This window comes from Columba livia, chromosome 3 (assembly GCF_036013475.1).
Source record: "Columba livia isolate bColLiv1 breed racing homer chromosome 3, bColLiv1.pat.W.v2, whole genome shotgun sequence".
Classification (NCBI taxonomy): Eukaryota; Metazoa; Chordata; class Aves; order Columbiformes; family Columbidae; genus Columba; species Columba livia.
In genome coordinates, this window is record NC_088604.1 from 21,428,192 (window position 1) to 21,455,155 (window position 26,964).

At 38.3% G+C, this 26,964-nt stretch overlaps 2 protein-coding genes across 7 annotated transcripts in view; one reads left to right on the plus strand and one right to left on the minus strand.

Annotated features, from left to right (window-relative positions):
* Nucleotides 1-26,964, plus strand: part of SH3YL1 (SH3 and SYLF domain containing 1) — an 82,222-nt gene that overhangs the window by 15,871 nt on the left and 39,387 nt on the right. For 5 of the 6 annotated variants that reach the window (XR_010471143.1, XM_065056004.1, XM_065056005.1 and 2 more), the window contains exon 1: nucleotides 20,419-20,614. Coding sequence is in view for 5 of the 6 variants with exons in the window: in XM_065056004.1 (XP_064912076.1) it covers nucleotides 20,434-20,614 (181 nt within the window). In the remaining variant the exon portion in view is untranslated. Of the gene's footprint in view, nucleotides 1-20,418; nucleotides 20,615-26,964 lie in introns of those variants that run through there. The other variant, XM_065056007.1, reaches the window with a different exon arrangement.
* On the minus strand, nucleotides 220-20,344 carry ACP1 (acid phosphatase 1). Its single transcript, XM_065056009.1, has 6 exons — nucleotides 20,197-20,344; nucleotides 11,055-11,128; nucleotides 10,830-10,943; nucleotides 6,148-6,209; nucleotides 3,633-3,738; nucleotides 220-2,646 (listed from the first exon to the last, which is right to left on the minus strand). The coding sequence occupies exons 1-6, from the start codon at nucleotides 20,237-20,239 to the stop codon at nucleotides 2,569-2,571; spliced, it is 477 nt and encodes a 158-aa protein (XP_064912081.1). The 5' UTR covers nucleotides 20,240-20,344; the 3' UTR covers nucleotides 220-2,568.

The window sequence follows — 26,964 nt, forward strand, 5'->3', positions numbered from 1 at the left end:
ATGAATACAAATAAATTAATCCCGTGGAAGTTTTCACTAGATTTAACAGAAATCAGCATGCTTTAACAGAAGATTCACCTATACTAGAGCAGATTTTTATTTATTAATTTATTTTGTATTTAATCTTGGATATAAGTTTACTACCTAAACTAAAACAAGCCATGGTGGGGGAGAGGAGTAAGAAGGACCCCGTTTTGTATTTTTTCATTCAACTTTATATTTTTCATGAGTGGTATGTTAAACCTGTAAGAGCTCAGTCATCTGTATGATGCACAATTTGCATATTAATCCTATGTTCCCTGTTTCTCTTGGAACCCAAACAATGGTACTGTGCAACTGTCCTTCCTGAAGGCAATTCCTGTTCTATATCCTTGTATTCTACAAATTCCTTTAAAATACCATGGTGCTCTCCTTCCCCTCCTCCAAAAGAAGCTCATTAAAGATGAAATCAACTCATCAGCTTTTTCCTTCTAGTAGAGCTGGTAAATTATTTAGCCAATAGATTACTTGCTGAAAATACACCTCAGGGCTGAAACTTTTAAAATCTGAACTGATTTTAACACGAATAGTTTTGACTTAGTATCACTTTACAGGAAGAGTCCTAAGCCTAGTGAAGGTAAACAACAATACCCCTTTAATCTCCTTTCTGTTACTCCAGCAGCTCAAAGATAAGGATTTAAGACTCTTAAATCTTGACTTTAATACGTAGGAAATCATGTGTTCAACTCCTACTCAGCCATGAATGGGAAAGCTCAAACAATAGTGCTCTCAATCTCCTGAGTTATTTTGCTTTCACTGGAATATTTTAAATGGTCGCTCTGTCAGAGAATAACATTAGATTACACCTAAATACTTCCACTTCTGAGGTTAGTCCATAAAACCACATTTAAGATGGTTTGTCCCTAACTGCCCCTCATTTAGTTTGTTAAAGCATTCATAAAAGAAATGGATGTGGTTTTTTTGCCAGAGTCAGTGCTTGATCTGACCTGAAGTATTATACATATTACTCTTTGTCCCTGAAGTGAAACTGCTATTAACTGGCAAATTCCAACTTTGTTCTTTTACAGTCAAAACTATTGGTACTGCGATAATGCACTAAGACCCTAATTCCTCTATTTTAAGTGTTCCATCTACCACTTGCCTTTTTTAAAGCAGGTTCTTAAGTTTTATATCTGATTGAAATTTTAGCACAAAATGGAAACTTCATTAATACAAACACATCTGTCCTACAGCAAGAGTCCCCATCGTGCAAGGCTGCAGCACATGCACCATGACACCAGGATTCCTCCCTTCCCAGGAGTAACAGGGTCCTCTACCAAAATGCATCCCTCTCCCAGAAGGGAGAGTGGGTAACAAATATAGAGGCTACTCAACTAGTCTGGAAGGCAAACAGAGGCAAAATCAAGGCTAAATAAATAAGAAAACAAGTTGTACAGGTCCAGTTTTACAGATAATATAGTAATACTAGTCCATACCAATGGTGGTATTATTCAAAATATGAGAATCATCATGGTATCAGTGACATTATTGATCTCAGTACAATGACATTTCTAAGGCAGAAATGAAAGGTGATGTTCAGACAAACAGGCATGGATTTTTACAAAGCATCCAATTTTTGTCCAAAAGCAGAACCTTCTACTTCCCGGCCTTCCATTAACTTCATATTATATTACAGATGGCCTGTCTTCATGTTGAACTATAGTCTCAGAGAACACTTTTGACAGGCAATCCATTGCATGGATTTGAGTATATTACTAGGAGATACACAATGTATATCTCACATCTAGACTTTTAAGCTGACCTGTTTTGTCCTCAAAGTAAATGCTACGTTACATGTACTTGTACCAGCGTGCTGGGAACTGACCACAAGACCAAGGCTACCCAGAGAAGTCCTATTTATGTAAATCACTATTTCTGAACTTGAGTTCACCTTAACTACTATAAAAATCTACTAGAACAAAAATTATTTCTTCTTTCAATAATTGAACATTTAAACTGATATAAAACCCCATTTTCACAGGCTCCTGATGACACACATAGAGGTTTGCTTGCTTAAGCTTTGAAATAGTGCTAATAGCAATGTCTGTCTGGGGGCAGGCTCAATGCCAACCAGTTTCTGCCCAAAGGCTGCCTGATGACACCAGGATGACATGCCCAACTTACCACACATGACCTATTATGTTGCAGACTCCCATTGAAAGTTGATTTAAATTAACTCACTAAGGGCACAATGAGAAGATCTCAGTTTAGTTACTATAGCATAAAAAGAAGCAAGACATTACTTCTGCAGTGCTTGTGAGAAAGCACTGGAAGAGTTTACAGATAAAATATATCATTCAGAATAAATCTATTATTACTTTGATGTGTGACAAAATAGTTGATCATCTAGTCAAATTAAAACCTTTCTATATTTTTAATTAGGTGACAGAAAAGCTACAATATAAAATTAAACTGAAAAACTTTTCAACCTACAGAGGCGTAATTACAGTTTAAATACATCAATCAAGTAAACTTTACATATTCCAGGAGAAGCTAATTATTTTATTTTAGAAATAAAATGATGAAGCATTAATGAGGCTTCTCCAAAAATGCTTTACAGCATCTAACACACTGCTCGTAAACAGTTTCAAAGTCCTTTTCATTCCCCTAGAAAAGAACACAGGAAAAAGAATGTAAGAATAGCAATACTGTCTTAAACAAAAAAACCAAACATTTGCAAACTAGTTTCTTGTTGTCAACAATGGCAAATAACTGATATTAGGGAAGAATAAGAACAGTACAAGAACTTGGAGATAGTTGAAATTAGGGAGAAATATGCAAAAAGTATCTGCAGCTCAGGAACTTTCACAGCTGAACACTGTGACTTTAACAGTCCTGGATGAACTTCCCTTCACATATTTCTTCCATTCCCATTTTGAGCCCTTAAAAGCCTTTTCTGTTTTGCTTTACATTCACAGTAACCTGTCACGTTGAGTTTCACAGTTTAAATGAAGCACCATGTGGAAAAAAAACAACTTTCTTTTGAACCCACTTCCTACTAATGCTATTTGATATTCTCTACTTCTTGGGCAATGAACAGCAACTCCTCACTCACCTTTTCCCATGATACCAAGATTTTATAGGACCCTACTGTATCTTGACATGCTTTTCTTCCCTAAACTGAAGTATCTTAATCATAGAATAGTCTGGGTTGGAAGGGACCTTTAAAGGTCATCTAGTCCAACCCCCCTGCAATGAGCAGGGACATCTTCAGCTGGATCAGGTTAATCTAACTGGTTGTTCTTGGCTGACATTATTCAATTTCTTTGACCATGTCTGTCCATGTCTTTATCTCTGTCTTTCCTGATTACATGCTCTTTGCAAGGAGGCTGACCAACCAGGGTTTCACCCAATATTGAAAATATAGCTGCACTGCATTATTTAAATTTCAATAAGTGTTTTAAGCATAAAGACAAGTTTTCCTTTGCTATCCCAATAATTTGTATCATTTTGGTAAGTCCTTTTAAAAATTATGTTTACACATGGCTTTATATAACATAATATGTCACATGTCAACTGTGTGATCTGGAAAGATTATATACAATACATAAACAATTTTTAATCAAGCCACCCAAAGAATTTCTTACACATACATAGTACGGATCTTCAATGATAAGTTGTTTCTGTGGATCGTAAGTTCCAAGTAATTCAATTTTGGCCTTGCAATTTTGAACTTGGTTGCTTTTCCTTTTCAGATCTCTGTAAAAGAGAAAATAAAATTTTCCCATGAATTTTTCTTCAGAATTTTTTGGCATCAGCATCAGATGCTCATGACTATTTCTACAGAACACGGAAAAATAACATGCATCTGGACTCAGTTCTATGGACTCTCTACACTGCTGCTTGTTTTTGTTTCTTTCTTGTTGTGTGAGTTGTTTGGTTTTTTTTAATTGGCTATGGAGGACATACACATAAACTTCATCAGAGCATAAACACGCAGTGAGGCACTTGACCTAAGGCTTAACAGAACTTTGTAAGTTCATAAACTTCTTCCTCAAATCCATAATTAGTACTTTCAATATCCATCTTTAGCTTGTACTGCATAAAAATAATGAAAATTATCTAGATATTTTTCCACAAGTATGAGTAAGCTTCTTCCATCTGTTCAAAACTAGTGTTCTAAATTCCTAGGATGCAAGTTGTCTCAATACTGCCTCTACTCAAGTGAAGTCCTCTGACATTCAATTAAGAGAAAATGGTGAATTGGTGAGCAAGACCTGTCTTCCCTTGGACATGCTGTGACATCTCATCAGTTGCCACATCCTCTTTCTTCTATGTTACCTCCTGCTGATAAATGTAGGATCATAGAATCATTTTGGTTGGAAAAGAACTTTTAAGATCATCGAGTCCAACCATTAACCTTGCACTGCCAAAACATACTGGTTTTGAGATGGTATTTTCCCCATCTACTTAGAAATGGCCACCCATTATCCTAAATGCAGTTAAAATGTACTTCTCATCACCTTCAGACTAAAAGCAGTTCAGTACTATGACTTTCACAATGGAGAACAGTCAGGACATATTACATTCTTTTAATATGATACTTCTCCATACCAAATCATCATTTTACTTCCTCAGCATTAAAAAAGGAAAAAAAAAAAATCCCATAAATACAGTCATAAGCATAATCAGTTTTAAGAAATTAAATTCTAACAATTAATTTTGATTAAGGAATTGATTTCAGATAGTTCAGAATTACAAAATAGCAGTGAGACCACAATACTGCTTTTTCTTAAAGAAAAATCAGGACTTCACTATCATCTAAGAAGTTATTGCTTGAATTTAAAGATTTTCAATAATTTTCCAGCCTTTTATTATTAAGAAAACGTCTGACTATTTCCCTTCAAGGCTTTTGCATGCCACTTAATGAACAGGAAAGGGTCAGATGGCTCTGGTACTAAGGGAAAGGGATGTCCCAAATCTTCCTTTTTTGATATGACATCAACACCTGGAATCAGCTTCCCCTCCTAGTGCTACAAATGGGTGCTCTCAGGGAAAATGGTTGAATTGAGTGCAAGTGTAACATCAAACTTAGGTGTAGCAGTAGCAATATCCCTCCTACAGTTGTAATGTTTCTTCTGCTCTACAGCTCGTATCTTATAAATTGTTAATACAGAAGTTTTCATTTAAGAATTCAAGTGACAATAGAAACAAGCCTAGTCACGTCTTTGCCTGACACACTGCAATCAAGTCAGGTGTTCTAAAACCTTCATTCACGCAAGCTGTGTAAGAGAGGCCATTCAAAACGTTTAGAAAATTCATCAAAATTATACTCCTTTCAGTTAAGTGGTGTTGCTTCTTGAAGTTTTTACATGCTATTAACAGGGTTTTATTTGTTTTTTGTTTTGTTGTTGGTTGTGGTGTTTTGTTCCTCTTTGCTTTGTGTGTGCTTTTCCCTTTTTTTTTCCTAAACTTTACAAGTAATGGTGCTTACAAGCACTTTGATGCTTGCAGTTGATTAAAGCTCAGCCCCTTAACACCAATTATCAACATGTATGTAATTAAGTAGAAATTTTGCTAATGATATCCAACTTTTCACACTAGGCAGCTACCAAGTATTTTGTAAGCACAAATTGCCTCAAAAATGCAGTTAATTAGAACATGGCTAACACCAACAAACAAGACGTCCCCCTGCTAACAACCTTACTTATTTCAGAGCTCACTATATTTCTATTAAAGAACAAAAAAAAGACAAAACCCCACACTATAGTTAACCTCTTTCAAGTTTCCACAGTGTCTTGTAGATCCCATGCAATTAGGAAAACAAATCACTTTGCTCAAAAGACAGTGTGTCCTCCTCCTCCTTAACTATACAGGCATCAGGTGCACATCTATAGCACAAAGTATACTGAATTTCCATATGTTTAATCCTTGAGTGGCATGTACCATACAAATAAACCACTGAATTCTAGCTCATTAAACATATTAGAAGAATCCATCTATTAGGATATTATTCATACCACACATGAAAAAAACCCCACACTCAACCAAACAAAAAAACCCCATGACAAGCTAAGCAGTGAAACATGACATCTGTTTCCAAAGTGGGTTATGAGATATCACTACAAGTAATCCATATGAATTTGTTCCATTTCTTCAATACATTACCTTAGATTGCTCTCATCCATACAAAGTATGTAATCAAAGGTCTGGAAATCATCTTTAGTAACCTAAAATTAAAAATATGTGCTTTAGGCTACAAACCATTTGATTTATAAAAATCAGAGAAAAAAGTATTTTCAAATTTTGTAGTTCTGATTTATTAAAGGAGAAACAGGTGGGAAGAATAACACTGTGTACCTTCATCAACTTTTACAATCATTTAAGGCATTTAAAATATACTCTGTTATGATTATTTATCCATTTCTGCAAGTTTTCCACAAAAAATTAGTTATTTTACCATTTTTTTTTTAATATCTCATGCAGCAACTTAGAAACATCATTAGAAATGACATTTCTAACACTTTCCAGTAACTAAAGCATGTTTCCAGTTGTAGAAACCATGCAATAAAAATGTAGACAAATTACTTTCCTGATAGGAAAAAGAATAAACGTAGGTAACCTGGAATCAGCTGCAATACTTCCAATCTAGAAATTTGTCACTACACAGAAAAAGATACTAAGCAAAATTCAAAGCTGAAGTATGATGGTAAGAGTTACAAACTCTGAAAAACAAATGCACTCACAGTATTTTAAGCCATATAAGTTCACAAAATGTACTATATGATGTGAAAAAAAACGGGCATGTATTGTTCATCTTCTTTTTCTTTCCTGTAGCTTACTGACTCCTGAACATGAATATTAACTACATTCAGGGATCTGAGTTCAGAGTCAGGTAGGCAAAAATTGCAGGTAAAACATAACTACTAAAGTTATCTGTACTGGAATAAGGATGGCTGTTGATGTTTACCAGTGTAATTGTACGTTAGTTTACATTTAAGCCTTAGCTTAGGGTAAAATCTTCGCAGGACAAGCCCACAATGCACAGTATGCTAGTATAAGATATCTCAACCAAGTATCCATAATGAGGATGAATAAATCAAATAAAATGTTTCGTGAGTTGACATTAAGACTGCATTTCACACATAGTCCTATGTGTAGTATCATAACCAAGAAAGCTGGAAAGTTTGTTCAATACAGGTTTTTCTGGCAGGCATCTCTGGGAAGGACGGGCTAGAGAAGTGAGTGAGCAAGTACACAAATAAAAAGGCAAAATGTATTATCCTAGAAGTCAGAGTTTTAATTTATAAAAAATATTTATACATTCAGAAAAAGGTTTAGATGGCAAAACATCCATTTACTTTTTGTGTGTAAACAGCAAATAGATAGTGATTAAGCTCCTATAACAGGGAGTAAGAAAAGACCTATAGAAACCATCACCAGACTAAAGCCATAAATGAAACATTCCACACAAGAACCGGAGGGCTGAGGTGGGAGGGGAGAACATTCAAAAAGAAAGGGTTAATGGCGACAACTAATGCAGGCTTGTTTATTTTCACTGCAAAAATATTTGCTGTATTCAAGCAGTGCCTTTGACCTACAAAAATATTTTTGTAGTGGAACCAGCTCTTTTCCTGGCAACTCTACGCAGTACCTCTACAAGCTGCTTCTGGTTCCTCTACACAGCTAACACTGGCCCCTGTGAAAATCCGTGGGCATAGACTTCTTTGCAGTACAGACATATATAAGAATAAAATAAAAAACAGTGAAAAGGAAAAACACACCTGCCACACTTCCCACACTCTCTGTATATTTGACAACTTGACAGTTACCCCATGAACCAGAATTAACACAGACACAAATGCAGCCTTAAAAACAAGATTACTGGTTGGCTTATACTCTTAAGCCCTACAGTAATATCAGACACAAAAAGCTTAATTGAGCAGACTCCATTGAACTGAAGATATTAATTAAAACTACAAAACCTAGTATGTGGTAACAAATGGAGGACATTCACATTTACGAACATTTTGAGAAGAGCAATGGAAAGTTCAAGTAGTCAACTTTGGATGGAACTATGCAGACAACAGTAACTTTATATTAAAAAAAATGCATATAACCATTTTAAAGACCATCAGTGGAGAAACACATAATCATTCCAGTTTATTTGTTAAACATTTCTCTTTGTTTACATAAGGGAAATGTCCTTTTCTCTGTCTAAAACCCAAAGAGATGCAGTAGTTCTCAAATTTGTCCAGTTGTGAAACACTGTTTATTACAACTTTCCTCTAATCTCCCTTTCACATTTAAGGCAAATGCACGGTATGAGTCATAAAGAAATCAGTTTTGGACTCAGCATGAATAAAAGTGAAACTCATTAATACCTATCTGTTTTGTGCATGAAGACTAAGAGCATAGAGAATTTCAATGGGTGCATAAACATACAGCAACTTGCCATCGAATAAAATTTTAACAAACTATTTTATATATAAATGTACACATTTATTTTTACACTTCAATTTTCACTTCAAATTTGCTTGAACAATCACTGTATATGATGCAGGATGTAACCAGTTTAACATTCCCTCTTATATAAATCATTCTTGTAGCATTTATGTCAGTTTTGACTAAAAAAAGATACAATCCCTGATTATCATAATTATGCACAAAATTACATGAAAGAAAGTGCCTTTCACTGGGTGGGTAACAGCTTTCCATAGAAGAGAAAAGGCTAATTGCATGAGGTAGTCATCTTATGACACTGTTTCAAAGGCAACAGAAGACAAATCCCTTCTCTCTATTTCTACAGCTTCTGCGTTCAATCTTTCTTAATCTGTTTTCAAACAAGTCACACACAAAATTGCATCCTCGAGTTTGTCTATAATAGTGAAATAAATATACTCCCACTTGTACTAAGCTGACCACTCTGAAAAGTCCTATTCCGCATGGCTGAGTCCCTCTCCTTCCAGAAGCACTACAAGACCAAATCAGGTCCACACAGTTTAGAGAATCAGCAGAAACCATTTGACAGAAGTTTGAAAAAAAAAAAAAAAAAAATATTGGCATTACGTAGCTTACATCAGTGCAAAATGAACCTGTAGTTAAAGGATTTGGAAGTTTTCTTTATAAAAGAAACTGCTTGTACTGGGATCTTTTAGACAAATTTTCCTCCTGTTAGTCTTTCATTTTATTGTCTCATTCTTGTTAACTTTCTCTCCCTGTGTACATAACATGTTAGGCTCTTCTGCTTTAAAAATCTCTTCATTTGCCCAAATATCTAAGCAAATGTCTTCATTAAAGTGTTTTCATTCCCTTTCTGCCAGAAGAGAATATATAGATTTGTTTCAAGGCAGAGGATCAACTGGTTTTGGATGTTTTGCTTTAGTTTAACTACTCATAAACCACTGTAGTAATACCCAAGAACAGTTCTCAAGTTTCCAAGGCTTATCTTTTAAGAATACAAACATGTTACACTACTGTGACTGAAACACCGACTGATTAGTTTCAGTACCATTTAGCTTGTATAATGATAATAATGCTGTAGGCACTGACAAATAGTAAACCCAGAACTTGTGAAAGGAAAAGATCATAACAGACTTTTTCCAGTGATTATTCTAATAGTAAAACATTGAAAATCTGAAACGATGTTGTGCTCAATCCTGTTTGTCTTATATAACAGAGATTAGCATCAGCAAAGGTCAGCAAAGGGCAACTGACTAATTGAGGGAATTTATTTTTAAAAGTAAAAAAACTAAACATGTAGTCTTTGAAAGTGAAGAAAGTAAATATGACCTCAGTAAGGTCTAGTAAAATTCTGAAGGGAACAGAAATGGACAATAATAGCAAGACCACTTGATCTTTTTGTTAGCACAAGAAGTAGTGGCATAAACTCAAGCTAAGTAAAGGTGAAGCCCTAAAGGAATTTATTATATCCAGAGAATAGTTAACTGAAGTAAGCTACTGAAGTAAGTTATTCAGACACTTTTCAGTGTCTGAATGATTTAAAGATGCAGACACATTTATTTCTCATCTCTCTGGAATGCAGCATGGAAATACACACTCTTTTGTTAAGGAAAACTGAGATGAGTTTTGGAGAAACTTAAGACAATTTCACTAAGTGACAAATCAGTCTTTGACTTAAGAATGCTTCAAGGGTAAATTTTCCTTTGAGATTACCACCAATTATGCTACTAATCTTGAGTTTGAGTGCCCTCATTCCAGTTTAGCACTCTGATTTTTTTTGAAATATCTTCATGCAAGAGCAGAAGCTTTTTGTGATGATGAAACAGATATTCTACTTCTTTTTGGACCTTTTAAATAAAAATACAATTCCTTGTTGAAACAGGTATCACAGACTACTAGAGCAAGTCCATTGTTAAAAACCATTTAAAGTGTTTCAGAAACATGCCCAAAATACTAAACATTTGAAGGCAGGATTTTTCTATAATGCAAAAAACTGCTTCAATGCTTCCTAATTACACTTCCAATAAAGCTTAATAACAAGAACCCCACAAACTTCAACTAGAAAAGTCAGTCCACTTTGTAGTTCTTTGAAAAACTGCACATCATATTTATTACTTGATACTTAACCATGCATTGGTGAAATGACTTCTGTGATTGTAACGGTTAGGGCTAAACAAGGCATGGGTATGAATAAGAAAGAAAATATACTCTCTTCTACCTGCCGTGCTCTATGTGCTGTCTCAATGCCATGATTTCTTAGACAACTTAAAGCCCTTGCATCTGGGGAGCGCCCCACGTTCCAGTCTGAAACAGCAGCACTGTCTGTCATCCACTGTAACAACAAAACAAATACATACACATATTTAAAGAAAATTAAAGTACGGTACCTGCCTGGCAATATGATTCATGGTAATGCCATGCTTCTTCATGCAAGACTGTCCTCGATAGTCAGGAGGGCTTCCTATTTCATAGGCAGATGTCGCTGCACTGTCTATCCTCCACTACAGAAAAACAAATTCATATTTTTATGTTTTCTTTCTCACTGCTTGTATTTCTACTAACTGACTACGAGGCAGTTATATTTTAGGCAGGAACAGAAATTAATAGCTTACCTTATTTTCAACTTTTTCATCAGTTACAAGTTTTCTAAAAACTGCTTCAGCTATTGGAGAGCGACAAATGTTTCCTATAGAAACAAGAGATTAGAGTGAAATTTCAGATGATTAAAAACAAACACAAAATCAGTAATTGTGTGGATTTGTCAGTACAGATCAGATGAAAGATTTCTGTTTACTTAGGTAGAATGTGGATTGCTTCTGTTATTATAACCCAAGAGATTCTGCAAGGGTGGAAACCCAGGGTCCTACACTGGGGTCAGGGCAACCTCCAGTATCAATACAGACCAGAGGGATGAAGGGATTGAGAGCAGCCCTGTGGAGAAGGACTTGGCGATCCCGGTGGGTGGAAAATGGGACATAAGGCAGCAACATGCGCTTGCAGCCCAGAATCACAGAACAGAACCACAGAATCATTTTGGTTGGAAAAGACCCTCGAGATCAGAGTCCAGCCATTCACCTAACACCGTCACTAAACCATGTCCCTAAGAACCTCATCTACATGTCTTTTAAACACCTCCAGGGATGTTGATTTAACCACTTCCCTGGGCAGCCTGTTCCAATGCCTGAGACAACCCTTTCTGTGAATAAATTTTTCTGGATATCCAATCTAAACCTCCCCTGATGCAACTTGAGGCCATTTCCTCCCATCCTATTGCTTGTTACTTGGGAGAAGAGACCAACACCCTCTATGCTACAACCTCCTTTCAGGTAGTTGTAGACAGCAATAAGGTCTCCCCTCAGTCTCCTTTACTCCAGGCTAAACAGCCCCAGTTCCCTCAGCTGCTCCTCATAACACTTGTGATCCAGACCCCTCACCAGCTTCGTTGCCCTTCTCTGAACTTGCTTCAGCACTTCAATATCTTTTTTGTAATTAAGGTCCCAAAACTGAACATAGTACAGGAAAGACATGTACCTGTTGGAGCATGTCCAGAGGAGGAACACAAAAATGACCAGAGGGATGGAACACCTAAGAAAGAACCGGGTGTGTTCAGCCTGAAGAAGAGAAGGACTGAAGAGAACTGATTGTAGCCTTTCAATATATAAAAGGGGCTGTAGTGACAGGACAACGAGCAACAGTTTTAAACTGAAAGAGCGTAGATTTATATTGCATATAAGACTAGCAACAGGCTGCCCAAACAGGTGGTAGACACCCCATCACTGGAAATGACAGGGCTTTGAGCAACCTGCCCATGGCAGAAGGGTTGGACTCGCTGATCCCTTCCAACACAATCCATTCTATAACTCTATAATATCCATCAATCTGTTGAAAATAAAATATATAGCTTGTAAAAAAACAAATAGGAGGGGTATTCTGTAAGCATATTGATCTTTTCTTCTCCTCCACAAAGAATCCATGATCACAGAACACTGGGCAAAACACGGAATTTTAATACAGAAAATAATTTTTATCTTCAAATCTTCCTACATACTGGCAAATTTCAACTAATCCTTTACTGGAGAATCACAAATATTTGCCTTTAGTGTTTACATTACTACCTACTTGATAAGAAAAACTTTTAGACAACTCCAAAATACAGTCACCACTGCTATGGAACCAACGTCATGAAATGGCTGAACAACCTGTAGTAGAAATGCTCTTGACCACTGAAGTGAAATCACTGCAGGTCAAACTGAAACCTCATCAAGAGCAGCTTTCAGATACCAATTCTAAAATCCCACAAAAAGATATCAATTACAGAAGCTCTAAAAACAGCTAGGAAAATAAATTTTTCAAATTCTTTTTGGATCAAACCGTGGAGGAACAAAATGCACCTGATGGCAAAGCTGAAGTGATGTTAATCAGCCAACAAACAGTTAAGATACATAATTTAGTAAATACATCATCAGTCTTCTCCTCCAGTGACCTCCAATTGCACCAATCACTGGTCTGACCTTATTGTCAAGAAGAATCTACCTCAACAATGAAATAGTGCCTCATTTAAACTAGAAATAATGGATCTACAGCACTTTTGCTCCACTGCTGAAGCTGTAACTCAGTTAACTACCAAAGTAGACCTCTCAAACATGCACGCAAAAATACGTATTATTTGAAAAATAATGAAATGTCTCAACAATAAAAAGTCTATTCAGCTATTACTTGAACTCTTTCTACCTTTCCATCCTTCAGAAATCCTAAATAACTAGATGGATATTCATAACATTTGGTATGTCACCCAGATGCACAATAAATCATACAAACAAATCTTCACTTCCAGTCAAATAGAATGTATGACTTCGCCCGTCTCTGACTTTTGAGCAGGTAAGTATAAAATATCACAAATGGCAACACTAATTTCTATACCTGTAAATAAATCACTCTTCTGCTACTGATTAAATTCTTTCCAAATCTCCAATATTACAAACATTAAATGTCCACGAACAAAGCTAAATTTCTGAGAGTAAAAAGGCATTTTCAGATCAGGCACTCAGCCTCATTTTTATGCCTATATTTTCAAACAAAATATCAAGGTAGATAAGCCATTGCTTAAGAGAAAGAGGCTGCTATGATCTGGGCATTTAATAACTTGCTGCCAATCATGCCAACTATTAAAAAAATGAAGTGGGAAATGAACCACTGAAGGAATACAAACTTGTTGTTGAAGTTTTAAAGAACCTCAAATTACTAAATAGTCAAAAGGAACTTGCTGAACATTGAGAAACTGATCTTGTTGAAACATTAAGTGAATTTTGATGGCAGTAGATCTTCTTCCAAGAGAAAGCACACTATTTTCTTTGTTTGAACTAGTTTATTCCAAGCAGAGAAACTAAATGAGTCTTGGTAGAAAAATAAAACAGAAAAAAGTTGGGTTTATTTATAAAATGAGAAAACAGGTTAGTATTTATTAATAATATAAAAGTTACATAAGATGGTAATAAATTGAAAAAGCTCACTTATTTGATTGAGTTTACACATTAAACAATATAATTTTAATAGGAAACAGAAGAAACATGGTGACATATAGCATAAGACAGAAAAGAACCTTCATAATCTATGAACCCAAACCTTTGATATTTCAAGCATATACAGTATCACTTCTCCTAAAAACTCATCAAGTTCTCCTTTAAACAGCCTATTCCTGATACTCCTTTTCTGTGGTAGCCAGACACTTTCAAATTCCCACTTAATATTTTTTTCTTGAAGTCTATGCTCATCTGATCTTGGTTAACATTACCCTGTGTCTTAAAAACCTTGATTTCCTTCAACTGATACAGAACCCTTGTCAAGCACAGCTGTGCTAAACTAAACAAACCAAGCTCTCAGCCTCCTCATGAAATTAAGTGACCCTTAACTAATCGCTCCAGTTAAGCCAAGTCTGCACTGGTTCTAATTTGAATTTATTTTTCTTGAATACTGACAAAACTACAGACTACTCTGCGGGAAAGGTTTTTACCAATTTGCTTTATAAAATAAAAGAGTCTGAAATATTTATTTAGCTCTTTTGAAAATAACCTGAGATAACTTCTACAATCACGTTTAACTCCTTCATGAGGATCAAATTTGCAATTAATAATCCCCTACTTCTAATTTGTCCATTCTTTCTCTATTGCTTCAAACAGGTGACCATTAAGTATTCTTTTTTAATTACTAAATTCTGCTTCCATTACACCAGCTGTTGAGGCCACCTACTTATTCCTGTGCAATGTTTTCCTCTGTAGGAATGATCCCATGTAACTGTGCATGAACAGTAAGTTTCACTACTACACTCAACATTTCAGTAATAAACAATTATTAATACTAATTCATTAACTAATGCCCAGAATTTCAAAATGGTACATTTGAAATCAATCCTTTGTGGCTTTTTCTGTTTATTTAACCTTCTGCTTTACCTGGATTGAATAACCTGTTCCAAGTTTTCACTCTTCTATAAAATGATCACTACTCAAAATAAATGCCATAAATATAATCTTTGATGATATCATATCATCATGAATGGCACCATGATTACCAAGTGATTAAATATATGACTACTACTTCTAGCAACACCTAGAAACTGCAGTTACATTATTTTTGAAACAAACACGTAACCTAGTTTGTGATCTAAAAATTAATGTCTTTCGTGATGACATATTCCAGATCTTACTGGAGGTATTAATACTATTGCGGAACTGCAATCACCATTTAAATCTATTACTGGGGACTGTGGACAGAATCCCTGAATGGATTTAATAGAAGCTCTTTTCTCCACATACTCTGCAATATTATTTTGATCCTAAACAACTCTGTTTAGCCCTGCTATTCCTTGCAACTGGTAATGTTCATCTCATCATTAATGTAAAGCCTTATCTCACTGACTTGTGCAAACTTCAATCTTTATTTCCCAGTCATCTCTTTCCCACTATAATTGCTATACATTTCATATCCAGTTTTACATCCCACATGTATTTTCCAGGCTTTGTTGAGGTTCCCACAGATGCAAAATATTTCCTAAATACAGATTCATAGCCAGCATTGGGGAATGAAGGGGGAAATCTCACAAAAAGGTTCTTAGAGAGATTACCTTCTTCCTTGGACTCAAACCATATTTTCCTTAAATGTTATCTATACTTTATCTTTGCTACCTATCATCCTCTGTGTTACTTTCTCCTTAGTTGTATTTGACTGATCTGATCATGCTCTTTTTAAGTAGATGTCCCAGTTTCGGCTGGGATAGAGTTAATTTTCTTCCCAGTAGCTGGTATAGTGCTGTGTTTTTGATTTAGAATGAGAAGAATGTTGATAATACAGTGATGTTTTGGTTGTTTCCAAGCAACGTTTATACCAAGTCAAGGACTTTTCAGCCAGAAGGCTGCAGGTGCACAAGAAGCTGGGAGGGGACACAACTGGGACAGCTGACCCAAACTGGCCAAAGGGATATTCCACACCATAAGACCTCATGTTCAGTATATATTTTGGGGGTAGAAGAAAGAAGGGGAACTTTCAGAGTGATGGCATTTGTCTTCCCAGCTCACCATTACGTGTGATGGAGCCTGGCTTTCCTGAAGATGGCTGAACACCTGCCTGCTGATGGAAAGTAGTGGATGAATCCCTTGTTTTGCTTTGCTTGCATGTGCAGCTTTGGCTTTACTTATTAAACTGTCTTTATCTCAGCTCACGAGTTTTCTCACTTTTACTCTTCTGTATGGTGTTTATTTGGCAGCTGGGGTTAAACCATGACAGGAGAAGTTAACAGTATTAAAGTTCTCTAAATCTGCACCATCTCCCTTTATTTTTAAATTTCAAGCTCTTACGTTGCAGTGACATTTTCAGTCATAGGAAACTAGTACCCAAGGTACCCAGAAAGAGTCTCCCCATTGAAATAAATCCTACAAACATCTCAAACATCTCCAAGTATCGTGACTCGAAGTTTCAATCACAGTATCAGTACTGGAACCATTTGTTGTTCACATTTATGGTGTCATGCTTTCTCACTCACTTTCTATGGGGAAAGGATACCACTGATGGTTATCCAAGCCAATGCTTAATCTTTTGAACTCTTATTGCAGTCTGTACATTAATCTTTGATTCACTCCCATACAAAAATGGAAGCGTTGCTTCTACTGGCAGGAAAGACAATTTGAATCCATTTCATGCTCAGGTCCAAGGCTCACCCCTACATACTGTTGATCTATTTCCCTATCTTCATTGTTCCTTATTCAGCTCTCTAACTCCCTCAGACCTTACATAAATGCAAACACATTTTCTTTTTCTGTCTGCTGTTTCCAACAAATTTTAACACCTTTCATCCTCTCACGTTTGAAAACCTGCTTTTAACTCTACTTTTTCCATGAATGGTCTGAGTGCCTTCAATACCGCTTCCCAGTATCATTTGCATCATCCATCAGGTCCCCTTCATAGGAAAGTGTTTAAAACCTTCTATTCACTCTCTTCCATTCCCTAATTAAACTCCCCTCTGAACTTCATGATTTCTAGTTCTTTCCATTCAACTCTATCTTGTCACACTCAGCATTCAATTAGTTTTGTAAGGCACCTTGAAAGGTGCTTGAACAGCTCTGATTTTAGTCCAGATTCCTTGGCCTTTCAATTCACAGTCAATTCAAGGAATACTTACACTCTATCAGAAACACCTAAGTATATAGCTACCTAAATGAAATCAGCTAACTTCCATCTATCCTCCCACTATCAACATACAGTGGGATTTCTCTCAGAAGTTGAATATTAGTGCGTGTGTGTGTATATATATGCATATCTACACAGATGCTGCACAGAAGAAAGGTATTTTCTTTACGTTTATCTAACATTCTTTATCCAAAAAGGGGTATAAATTATTTGTGACAGCTTGCTAAGAACACTCATTACAGCAGCTGTTTTTCATAGCTTCAATATCTTATCCAGGCAATTGCTTTCCCACAGCTATAAATGGCATTCTGATCCATGAAACCTTGTATTTGTCTATACCTGAACACATATTATGGACTGTGACAACTGAACTAGGAAACTCAAATCTCTCTGTAACTGTAACCTAATTTCCTCATACTCAATAAATTGTTACTTTAGAAATTATTTTATGCAGTCTAGATCTCTGACAACAATACTCATACTCAGTGGTTCACAAAAAGCAACCATTTTCTGAGGACCCAGCCAAAACCACTTTGCTTACTGTGTACCTGTCTCACAACTGTTCCTCCATACACGGAGGAGATCAATAAGCCAGTGCCTGGTATAAGATGCCCACACAGCTTGTTATGTTATAGTGGACAAGTCATCACAGAGAAAGAAGCTGACTTATGTAATACAGCATCATATTAAGCTCATTTCTGGAGATGAACCATTAGTTAGATGAGCTACTTAAGAGTAAAAAGAGCAAACTGCATTTTGGTTCACCTCCAGTTTTAATTACTACTTTGCCTTAAACGAAAAAAATTCTCTTCTGGTCCCTTATCAAATACTGTGATTACATAATTTGCTGGGTGCTTCATTTATTTCTCAGTGATGAGGAACCCTTACCATTAATGTAATTATGCACATTAACTAGATTATATTTTGTTGTGTAATTTATTTCTTCTTATCTCATTACAAACAAATAATTCAGTCAATAGATACTTCAGTAATAGGTTTCTTTCAGAAAAATGTAGAAAGAAAATGTAATTTTTCATGAAGGCTTGTATTTTCAGGGATCAGCTCAAACTGCATATGGCAAACTTCAGAATAAATGTGCTTTATTAATTAGCACAGAATATTACACATAAATTTAGTTCTAGAAATCTGTTTAGCACTCTTTTCAGAAATAACCAAGGGTGTTCTTTCTAATAACGTTTAGGAGGAAAAAAATCTATTATGGCATCAGGATCAGTCTTCAAGACTGATAAAATGCATTAAGCAAACTTAAAGCAGGAAGAAGAAAGAAGTTGCCTACAAAACCTAACTGAGTACGTATCGACTGGAAAAAATAAGTGCTTGTCATGTCCACTAGGTTTTAAGTCACACACCACATACCATTACGGTTATTTTTCATCACCCAGTAACATAGAAGGGGAAATTTAAAAGGTATTTACAACATCTGTTCTTAAAAAATCCATCTCATTAATGCCAGACCTGACTTGTTCAGCCTTTCCTCAAGCTTAATAATTTCACCTCACACCTAAATTATTTAATAACAGTTCCTCTGAGACTCAACTGGATTAGGAACTTTTAACAGTGCAAATCACCATTGTGGGCTTACAGACCCATGCATATATATGAATAATTTCATGAAGATTACTACTGCATTTAGAACATAGTGTTTGGAAAGAAAGATGCACAGTAATTAGATGTTTTTATACAAAAATGTTTGTTTAGACCACTGGCTCCCAAACATACAGCAGTTGTTAATCCCTTGCTAAAGAATGTTTTCCCTAAATTATTACTAGGGACTGATTCTACTCTAAGGTAAACATCAGATCATATTTCACACACTAAACTCTTGTTTTGCTATTCAATTAATCTTCATTTCTCCTATTACAACAGAAAAGCAGATAGAACAAACAAAACCAACCAAATAATTATTTAAAAAAAAAAAAAACAACCAAACAAAAAAGCCAATGGTTTTGTAACAGAACTGGCAAAATGCCAGGGATTCACAGAGATCAAGTCTCAGCACATAGGTGAGATTACAAGGGCTACAAAGCAGATAATGCTAAAATCTCTTCTAGCTCTGAGCAAAGAGCCATCTAGCTTGTTATCCCCAAAAGGGAGCAGAAGCAGATGTTTAGGGAAAGCCTGTACAAATGGGGTATGGACCTCTAATCCATGTAGTCAGGTTAGCAACTTGTTGGTTGTGAAGATACAGAAGATCATCTTGCTTATCAGTAATCAATTGTCTTAAATTTCAGGAAACCATCCGAGCCCTTTTACACCATTTACACCCAAGCCCATTTACACTTCTGTTTTCCGTGATTTTTTGTGACCTGAAATTCACAACTTAAACACATAAAGATTTCTTTTTTTAAGTAGTTTCCTAGTTTTCCATTTAGGTACCTCTTCAAAAAACTCATATTCTTTTCACCCTTTTTCATAATAGCCATAACCTCATAGATCAAAATCATCTCCACCCTCTACCAAGTTCTTTTCATTACCTGAAGTCCTAATACCTTTTCATTCTTCTTACAAAGACCGTTCCATTAACTCCAGTCACTCCTGGCACAGTTTTCTCTCCTTTCAGACCTGCAAACCCACCCAGGAGGTACCGCTGCCGCCATGCATCGCCAGGACACCGACTGGAGGGCTCTCCGTTCTCTCCCCGCTGTTCCCGGGGCCAAGCTCTGAGCAGCCCGTCTCAGAAAACCATTCACAACCACCGCGCAGCGCTGCTCTTGAGCAGTAGCGGTTAATTCAGAGCTTATGCTTGTTTCTGCGTATCGAGGAGCCGCTCTGCCCCACCTTCGCGTTTATCAATACTGGATTTCACCTGTTATTTTCTACTAATCGCTCTGTCACAAGGACAACGGGAAGGACATGGATACTGCTCTCTCCCCGGGCAGGCCGACACCCGCCGAGCCACCGCGGGCGGGATGGGACGGAACAGGCCTACCGCAACCCCGCGGGGAGGGACAGCTCCCCCCGCCTCACCGCGCTTCCTACACCCCCGCCCGGCGCCCCGACCGAAGAGCGGCGGGAGGAGGACGGAGAAAGAGCCGCCCCTCCCCTCGCCCCGCTCACCCAGGCACACGAACAGCACCGACTTCACCTCTCCCGCCGCCATCTTCGCCCGGAGCCAAGCCACCTCAAGGAAGGGACCTTCCCGGCTGTCGCGCAACTTGAGCCTCACTTTACGGCACCGGCCGTTGCAGCCGGCTACATTTTTTGCCTGATTTGATTTAAAAAAAAAAAAAAAGGGAAAAAAAAACCAACAACCTTGATGCTGTGCCAAGCACAAGTGTGTGCACCGTGGTGGGGATGGGGGGCGCGGGACACGGAGGCGGCACTCAGGCAGGCGGGCGGTTTGCGGCCGCCTCAGCCCCACCCCGCCTCACCTGCGGCAGGTGCGCGGCTCGGCGGGGCCGCCGGCCGGCCCAGTGCGGCGGCGGCGGCGAGGAGAGAGGAGAGGAGAGGAGAGGGTGTCCCGGCTCGGGCAGGAGTGAGTATCCGGGGGGGTGGCAGGTGGGCTCCTTAGCGGGAAAACTGCGGGGGAGATCCCGGCCCTGCTCAGGCGCCGCCGGGACTTCCCCCGCTGAGGCGGCCGGTCCGCTCCGTCCCGTCGCCTCCTCCTTTACCTCCGGGCGGCCGCTGTCCGGTAGGCATGGGAGCGGGGAGGGAGCCGGCCGCTGAGGGGCCGTCAGCCCTTGGCCGGGCGGGGTTGCTGCCCCCGGGTCTCGCTGCGCTGAGCCGGCCGGGCTGTCACCCTGCACTAAGCGACCGAGCCCCTGCACCGCGAGCAGCGCTTGGTCCTTGCCCCAGCCTCCCTGCCCGCCCGGTGCTGCCGCACGGGGGGCGCACTCCGAGGGAGACTCAAGAGCGTCGAGTCGGTGTTGGCCTGAGCAGGCTGCTGGCGAAACTGAGCACACACGTTCTCCACCTTCCCAGAAGAGCTTGAGGTTTTTGTTTTGTTTTCTTTTGTATCTGGCTTGATCTGTTGGGCTACCCCTGTACCTGGCTGGGTTTTGTAATGCTGGGCGCCGGTCCCGCGGTGGCAGGTGTGGCTGGGACTGGATTCTTCTGCTGCTTTCAAGACTCGTTTGCCTTGTTTTACAGTCAATATGTGGCACTGTGGAGGTTAACTAAAAAAAAAAAAATAAGATTCTATATTTTGTGTCAAATCTGTGACTGTCAAATGTGATGGCTAATTAACCATTATAACCTGAAAATCTTATATGTAGCATATTTTCTGTGGAATGGAACACATTTCCCTTTATGCAACTTCATATACTGAGCCACATGTATTGCTTTTGTTGTAAATGCAGTTGTACTATTTTTTTATATTTACCAGTGGAAATGATGGGTGATCAGAAACATTCGCTCTCCGAGCATCCCCTCCTCGTGCACTGCCGCACTCCGCTCTGAAGCGGGTTGGCTTGCAGCTGTGGGGAGCATGAGGTGCTGGAGCCAGGAGGGGCCATGACGCTGCTCAGGTGTCAGATGTGACCTCAGTGAAGGAGAGAAGGGCAAGATATGTCGGTTGGGTAGTTCTCACGTGTAGCTCTGCCGTGCTTTATAACCTGAGCAGTGTAGGGTGCCTTAGCTCCTGCTTTTTATCGAGTGGAGTGCTTTGAGATGTCAATATAGGAAATAGACTCCCCACCCCCTTTCTCTGCATTTGCCTGTCAGGGGAAAATGTGGCTGTGTATAGAAGTGAGTGCATTGAAACACCTTTCTGGAGTTCATGTAAACCCCAGTATTTTTATGTGTGTATGTTACGTATAGGCACATGCCTACCTTTAACTTTGAGATTAAGTATTTCGTATTTCCACATCTTGGGGAGAGGGCTGGGGAGGATGTCTATCTTAAGCGCTATTCTGCATTCTCAGCCCTCAGTGGTGGGAGATTTACCTTCTTCGGTAAATGTTAACTTCATAGCTTTGAAATGAACTGCAGCAGAACTCGTTCTTTGTTTTGTATCATGTTTCTCACCACTAAGAATTACTGTTTCTGGTGTGATAAGATCTATGTAGTTCTCTCTGGTTCAGGCCACAGCATGTTTAGAGGCCAGAGTCTTGCTGTTTCAGTTTTATATTTGTATTAAGTTAAAAACCTATCAGCCCACTTCTGCTGTGGATCATGTGCATATTGATTCTTGAAGGAGCACATTTCCGTGTTGTTAGGTTTCTTTGGATAATAGACACAAGCATACTAAATCAAATAATCTGATAAAAAATAAGCACGGGGCAGTACTGAATTGGTCTAGATTTTTAAACTTATTTTATTCTCTTTCATCTACAACTTCCTCAAGAGGGGCAGCAGATGGGGAGGTGCTGATCTCCTTTCTCTGGTGACCAGCAACAGGGCACAAGGAAATTATCTATGAAATAGAATGAAGCTACGTCAGAAGTTCAGATTGGACATTTGGAAAAGGTTCTTCACTGGGAGGGTGGCCGGTCACTGAAACAGGCTCCCCAGGGAAGTGGTCACAGCACTAGGCCTGTTAGAGTTCAAAGAGCTTCTGCATGATGCTCTTAGTCATCTGATTTAGTTTTAGGTAGTCCTGCAAGGAGCAGGGAGTTGGACTTTATGATCCTTTTGGGTCCTTTCCAACTTGAGAGATTCTATGATTCTATGATATTTTGGGGTTTTGTTAAACATCCATTACATTGTTGTAAAAGAGCCTGTAATGCAAGGCTGCTATGAAGAACAGGCTGTATGACTTTGTGGGAGAGAAATGCTATTGTGAATAAGACCATGTAAGAGCTTAGGTGGGACTAGGGTTTTTCAAACTTGATTAATAAATATCAAGCACTTTCAATTTTGTAAATGTTTATTCCTTCTAGTTTGAAGAAATGTTTCTTGTGTGATGAATTCTAGAAATTAATTAGTTGTGGGAATTAGTAGCTTCTTAGATTTGCATCAAATGGCACATGTATGCATCAAATGGGACATGTATGAAATGGGGGAATGAGAGGGTCAGAATGATGCTGACAGTTTTGCTTATAGAAGTATTAAATATTTTCTGCAGAAAATAGCTGGAGTCTGTATTTTGCTAAGGTACCCAAATATTTTTTTCATGTAGGTTATTATTGTAGCACATGGGGCTATTGTGTAGTTCACATTGGGGTTGTGTTCTGTCACACTTTTTTCTCTCTGTGCTTCTGTCCCTGGTAGAGAAGATAAACAAGATGTGGTTTAGGATTATTTTTTGAAAAGCACAGCTTTGTTTTAGTTAAAGCTTTCTTGTGTAAAGGTAATGTTTACCTGCGGGGATTGCCTTGAAGTATATTCTTTGTGATTCAAATAGAGTTAACAAGCCAAAGTTGGGATTCCCTTTGGGATTTTTCCCTTACCCCCATGTCTGAATTCCACATATCATACCAACTCTTGAATTAACCTGAGGAGAGACAGGCAGAACTGAATTCCTAGCTCTGACTTATCTTCGGTCATGCTACTTATCTTGCTTGGTGGGAGGCACCCTACCCTTTTGGTAGCAACTCAACTGTTTACACATCAAACATATTACAATAAGTGTATATGAAAGACTTGCTAAAAGGATTTCAGGTAGACAGGTTCCCAAGGCTTGGGTGGCAGGGTGGATAGGTGTGGTGGCGTGTTTTGAGCAAAGCCTGCAATTCTCGTAGTACTAATTATTGGAAGTGTTCATTTGTTAGTCTCAGACAACCTCCAGGGTAACTCTGCCTTTGCTTGTTGTAGAAATATTGCTGTCTCTATATTCTTGAAAATGTTGTTTTCTGACTGTTTTTTCTGACTGTCTTTGTACAATCTGAGTGATTTCTTCCCCATGCCCCACATACTTGTTCTCTCCTAGTGCAAAGGCCACAACTCAGTTGTAGAACTGTGGACTTGGGATTTTAGCATTGTTGTAATTGCTAAAAGTCACAAAGATTTTTTAAGATCTTTATCTGTAGGTGTTCCACTGCTCTCTCCTGCATTTGAACAGATGTCTGATGTGCTTTTTGGAACAACTCCTCTGATTCAGCTGTGCCTCAGGCAGTTAGCAACTGTCTTCACTTGCCACAGTTCCTTGGAAGTAAGGAGCCATCACCTAGTTGAAACATCTTGTATATAGAAAGAGAACACATTTTTTGTTGGAGTGCATTGTTCAGTTATGTCAGTATCATTTTACCCTCATATATTCCAGCTCTTATCAGAAAGTTCATCCTTCTGGGAGATGAGAGGAAATTCAGCATCTCTAATTAGAATTTCCTCCAAGCTGACTTCAGTACAAAAACTGCTGGGAACCCAACTCATCAAATGGTTTTGACAGTGTGTGTGGCTCTGTGTGATACAGAGGTTTTTTTCAAGTTCCTTGACTTTTCTCAAGGAAATAGTTAATTCAAAGTGGGATTGAGGACTGATATCCCATTAAGTTACTAAGTGATGCAATTTGTGTTTGGATTAGTTAAGTTCTTTCTTCTTTGTTGAGAAAAGTAATTAAAAATATGCACACAATAAAACTCTGGGCATGGGATTTTTTGCATGTTGTGTGGTTTTTTTAGCATTTGATATTCCCTATGAAAAATACTGAGCTGACATGGTCTAAAAGTGCCTACATAATTGGTAGCAAAATCTGAAAAGGCAGCTCGTCAACACTAGCAGCTGACCAAAAACTTTGTATGCATTTGGACACTACACATGGCACTATTCGCATTGACATAACTAACGGTGAATAGTGTCATGTATAGTGTCCAAACTATTAATGGAATTGACTCAGATAGGCTGTGCAGACGTTAAGCTTATTTTTGGATATGCTATTTTATGTATTTACTGCATTTCAAATGAATTGGACTTTGCGTTCAGAAAGATCATCGGCTAACATCTCAGTTTTTATCTCTGTAAACCTGAGTTTACAAAATCCCTGTGCCTAGTGGACAACAGCCTAAAGACTCGACCAGGAAGGAGAACTTTTCTCCTGTAAAGAAGCCATAGCAGGAAGCCCTAAACCAGAGTTAGATGCTTATAAAGGCTGCAAAGAGCAATTTGCCTTGGAATAACAACTAAGAGTAAACTAGTACAAGTGCAGGCTGGAGGTGAGGCGGTTTCTCTTTCTAGGTTCAAAGTTAGCAGAGTTACATGCTTCCAATAATACTGGCTTCCTTTGAGTTGTCTTCAGAGGTACTTGGATTTCCATAACTCAAAATAATGTATTAAAACAAAACAAAACACAACAACAAACCACAACAAAACAACAGCAAAAAACTCCACAGATTTACAGATATGAGAACAAAAATCTGCTCTCAATTGTAAGTCTTCTGTGTTCAAAGTGGCTCTTTTTTGAATAAGGACTTGTGTTGCTGTAGGGTTTGGTTTGACTTCATGCTGTGGATTTGCATACCAATATCCAAATGTAGATGACTGGATTTCTTGTAGTTTTTGCCTGACTTCTTAGCTGTCTTGGAATAAACATACAGATTCAATGCAATTTTCCATAGAGTTTTTCAAAAGTACTGCTATTGAAAATGGCATTTGTCATTCCCCCCCCCCCCCCCCCCCCCAAATTACTGTGATTTAAATATATAAATATAAATATGTAGTTTTGGAAATGTATGCTTCATAAATTCAAGAATGATTTCTTACTATAGCCCACTTCTCAATTAAACCAAAAACCTTGAAAATACTGTAAATATCTTAGCTTTATGTAGTGATAGAAATGTCAGAGATTATCCTCTGAGAAATAAAATTGTTGGGCTATTTTCATTTCAGAGCGGGTGCTATCTTCTGTGACATTCCTTTTTCATATTTGAGTTCTTGAAGACTGAATTTGGTTGTAACTTTAGTATGCTCATGAGGTTTTTCCTGTGCACAGGCTGTCGTCAACAGCTAACTTTAGCAAGTTATTGTAGGTGAAACAAAGAAACGCAAGCTGGTTTTAACACGGATAAGAATGGGTTTTGTTTGTTTGTTTTTAATTTTCAGCTTTATTTTTAAGCACTATTTGACTTCCTTCCAATGCAGTGTTTGGGAAGAAAAATCTGATTGTTCTTATATTTCCATCTGTCTTAGGTAAATCTTAAAACACTTCCAACTCCTTGTTTTCTGTATGCTGAAGGCTGCAGGTTCTGCAGACCTTTCTGCTTTGTTTTCCCTCCCAACCACTGCCAGCACCACGTTCGTGCAATACCATCCAGTAAACTTCTTGTTATTCAAGGTGGGGAAGGAGAACAGAGTAGTTAGTTAATTCACAGTACAAAAACCTTCAGGGCTGTGGAAGCACATTAGAGTTGTCCAGATGTCTCAGCTGCCACCCTGCAGGGCCATGTAGACCCTGCTGTAGTACTTGCACCCTACCATAACTTGAACTATCTCTGGCATAGCACCAACTACTCACACCAAGCTTGTTGAGAACGGTACTACATGAAAGTCGGTAAAATTTCAGGAATCCAAGTGATGAGGAGCATGGTAAAAACGCATGAAGTTAGCATAAGGCTTTATTGTGCAGAGAGACCCTGTTTTCTCCTTTTCAGCTTTGCTTGCATTGCTTTACACCAGTGTATTTTCCTGTTGTCTTCTGCTGTTCTCCAGGTGCCTATGGCAGAATTGTACAACACAGACAATTGGCACGAACCTTAGCATCAATAATTGCTACTTTCTCATTTACTGCTACTGCTTTCCTGGGCTCCTTTTTGCCATACTATTGCTGCTTCCAGCAGGGTGACCAAAGTGCACGTTGTGAGGCTTTCCTCCTTCATGCTTCTTGGAGTGTTGAGGAAACAATATCTACTTGTTGGAGTAAGGAGCTCAAGCTCTGACAACAGAAGTCTGCTGGGTTTCAACTAAAGGGGGTGGTTATTGTCTTTATTTTATACCATCCTTCTCCTCCAGGTT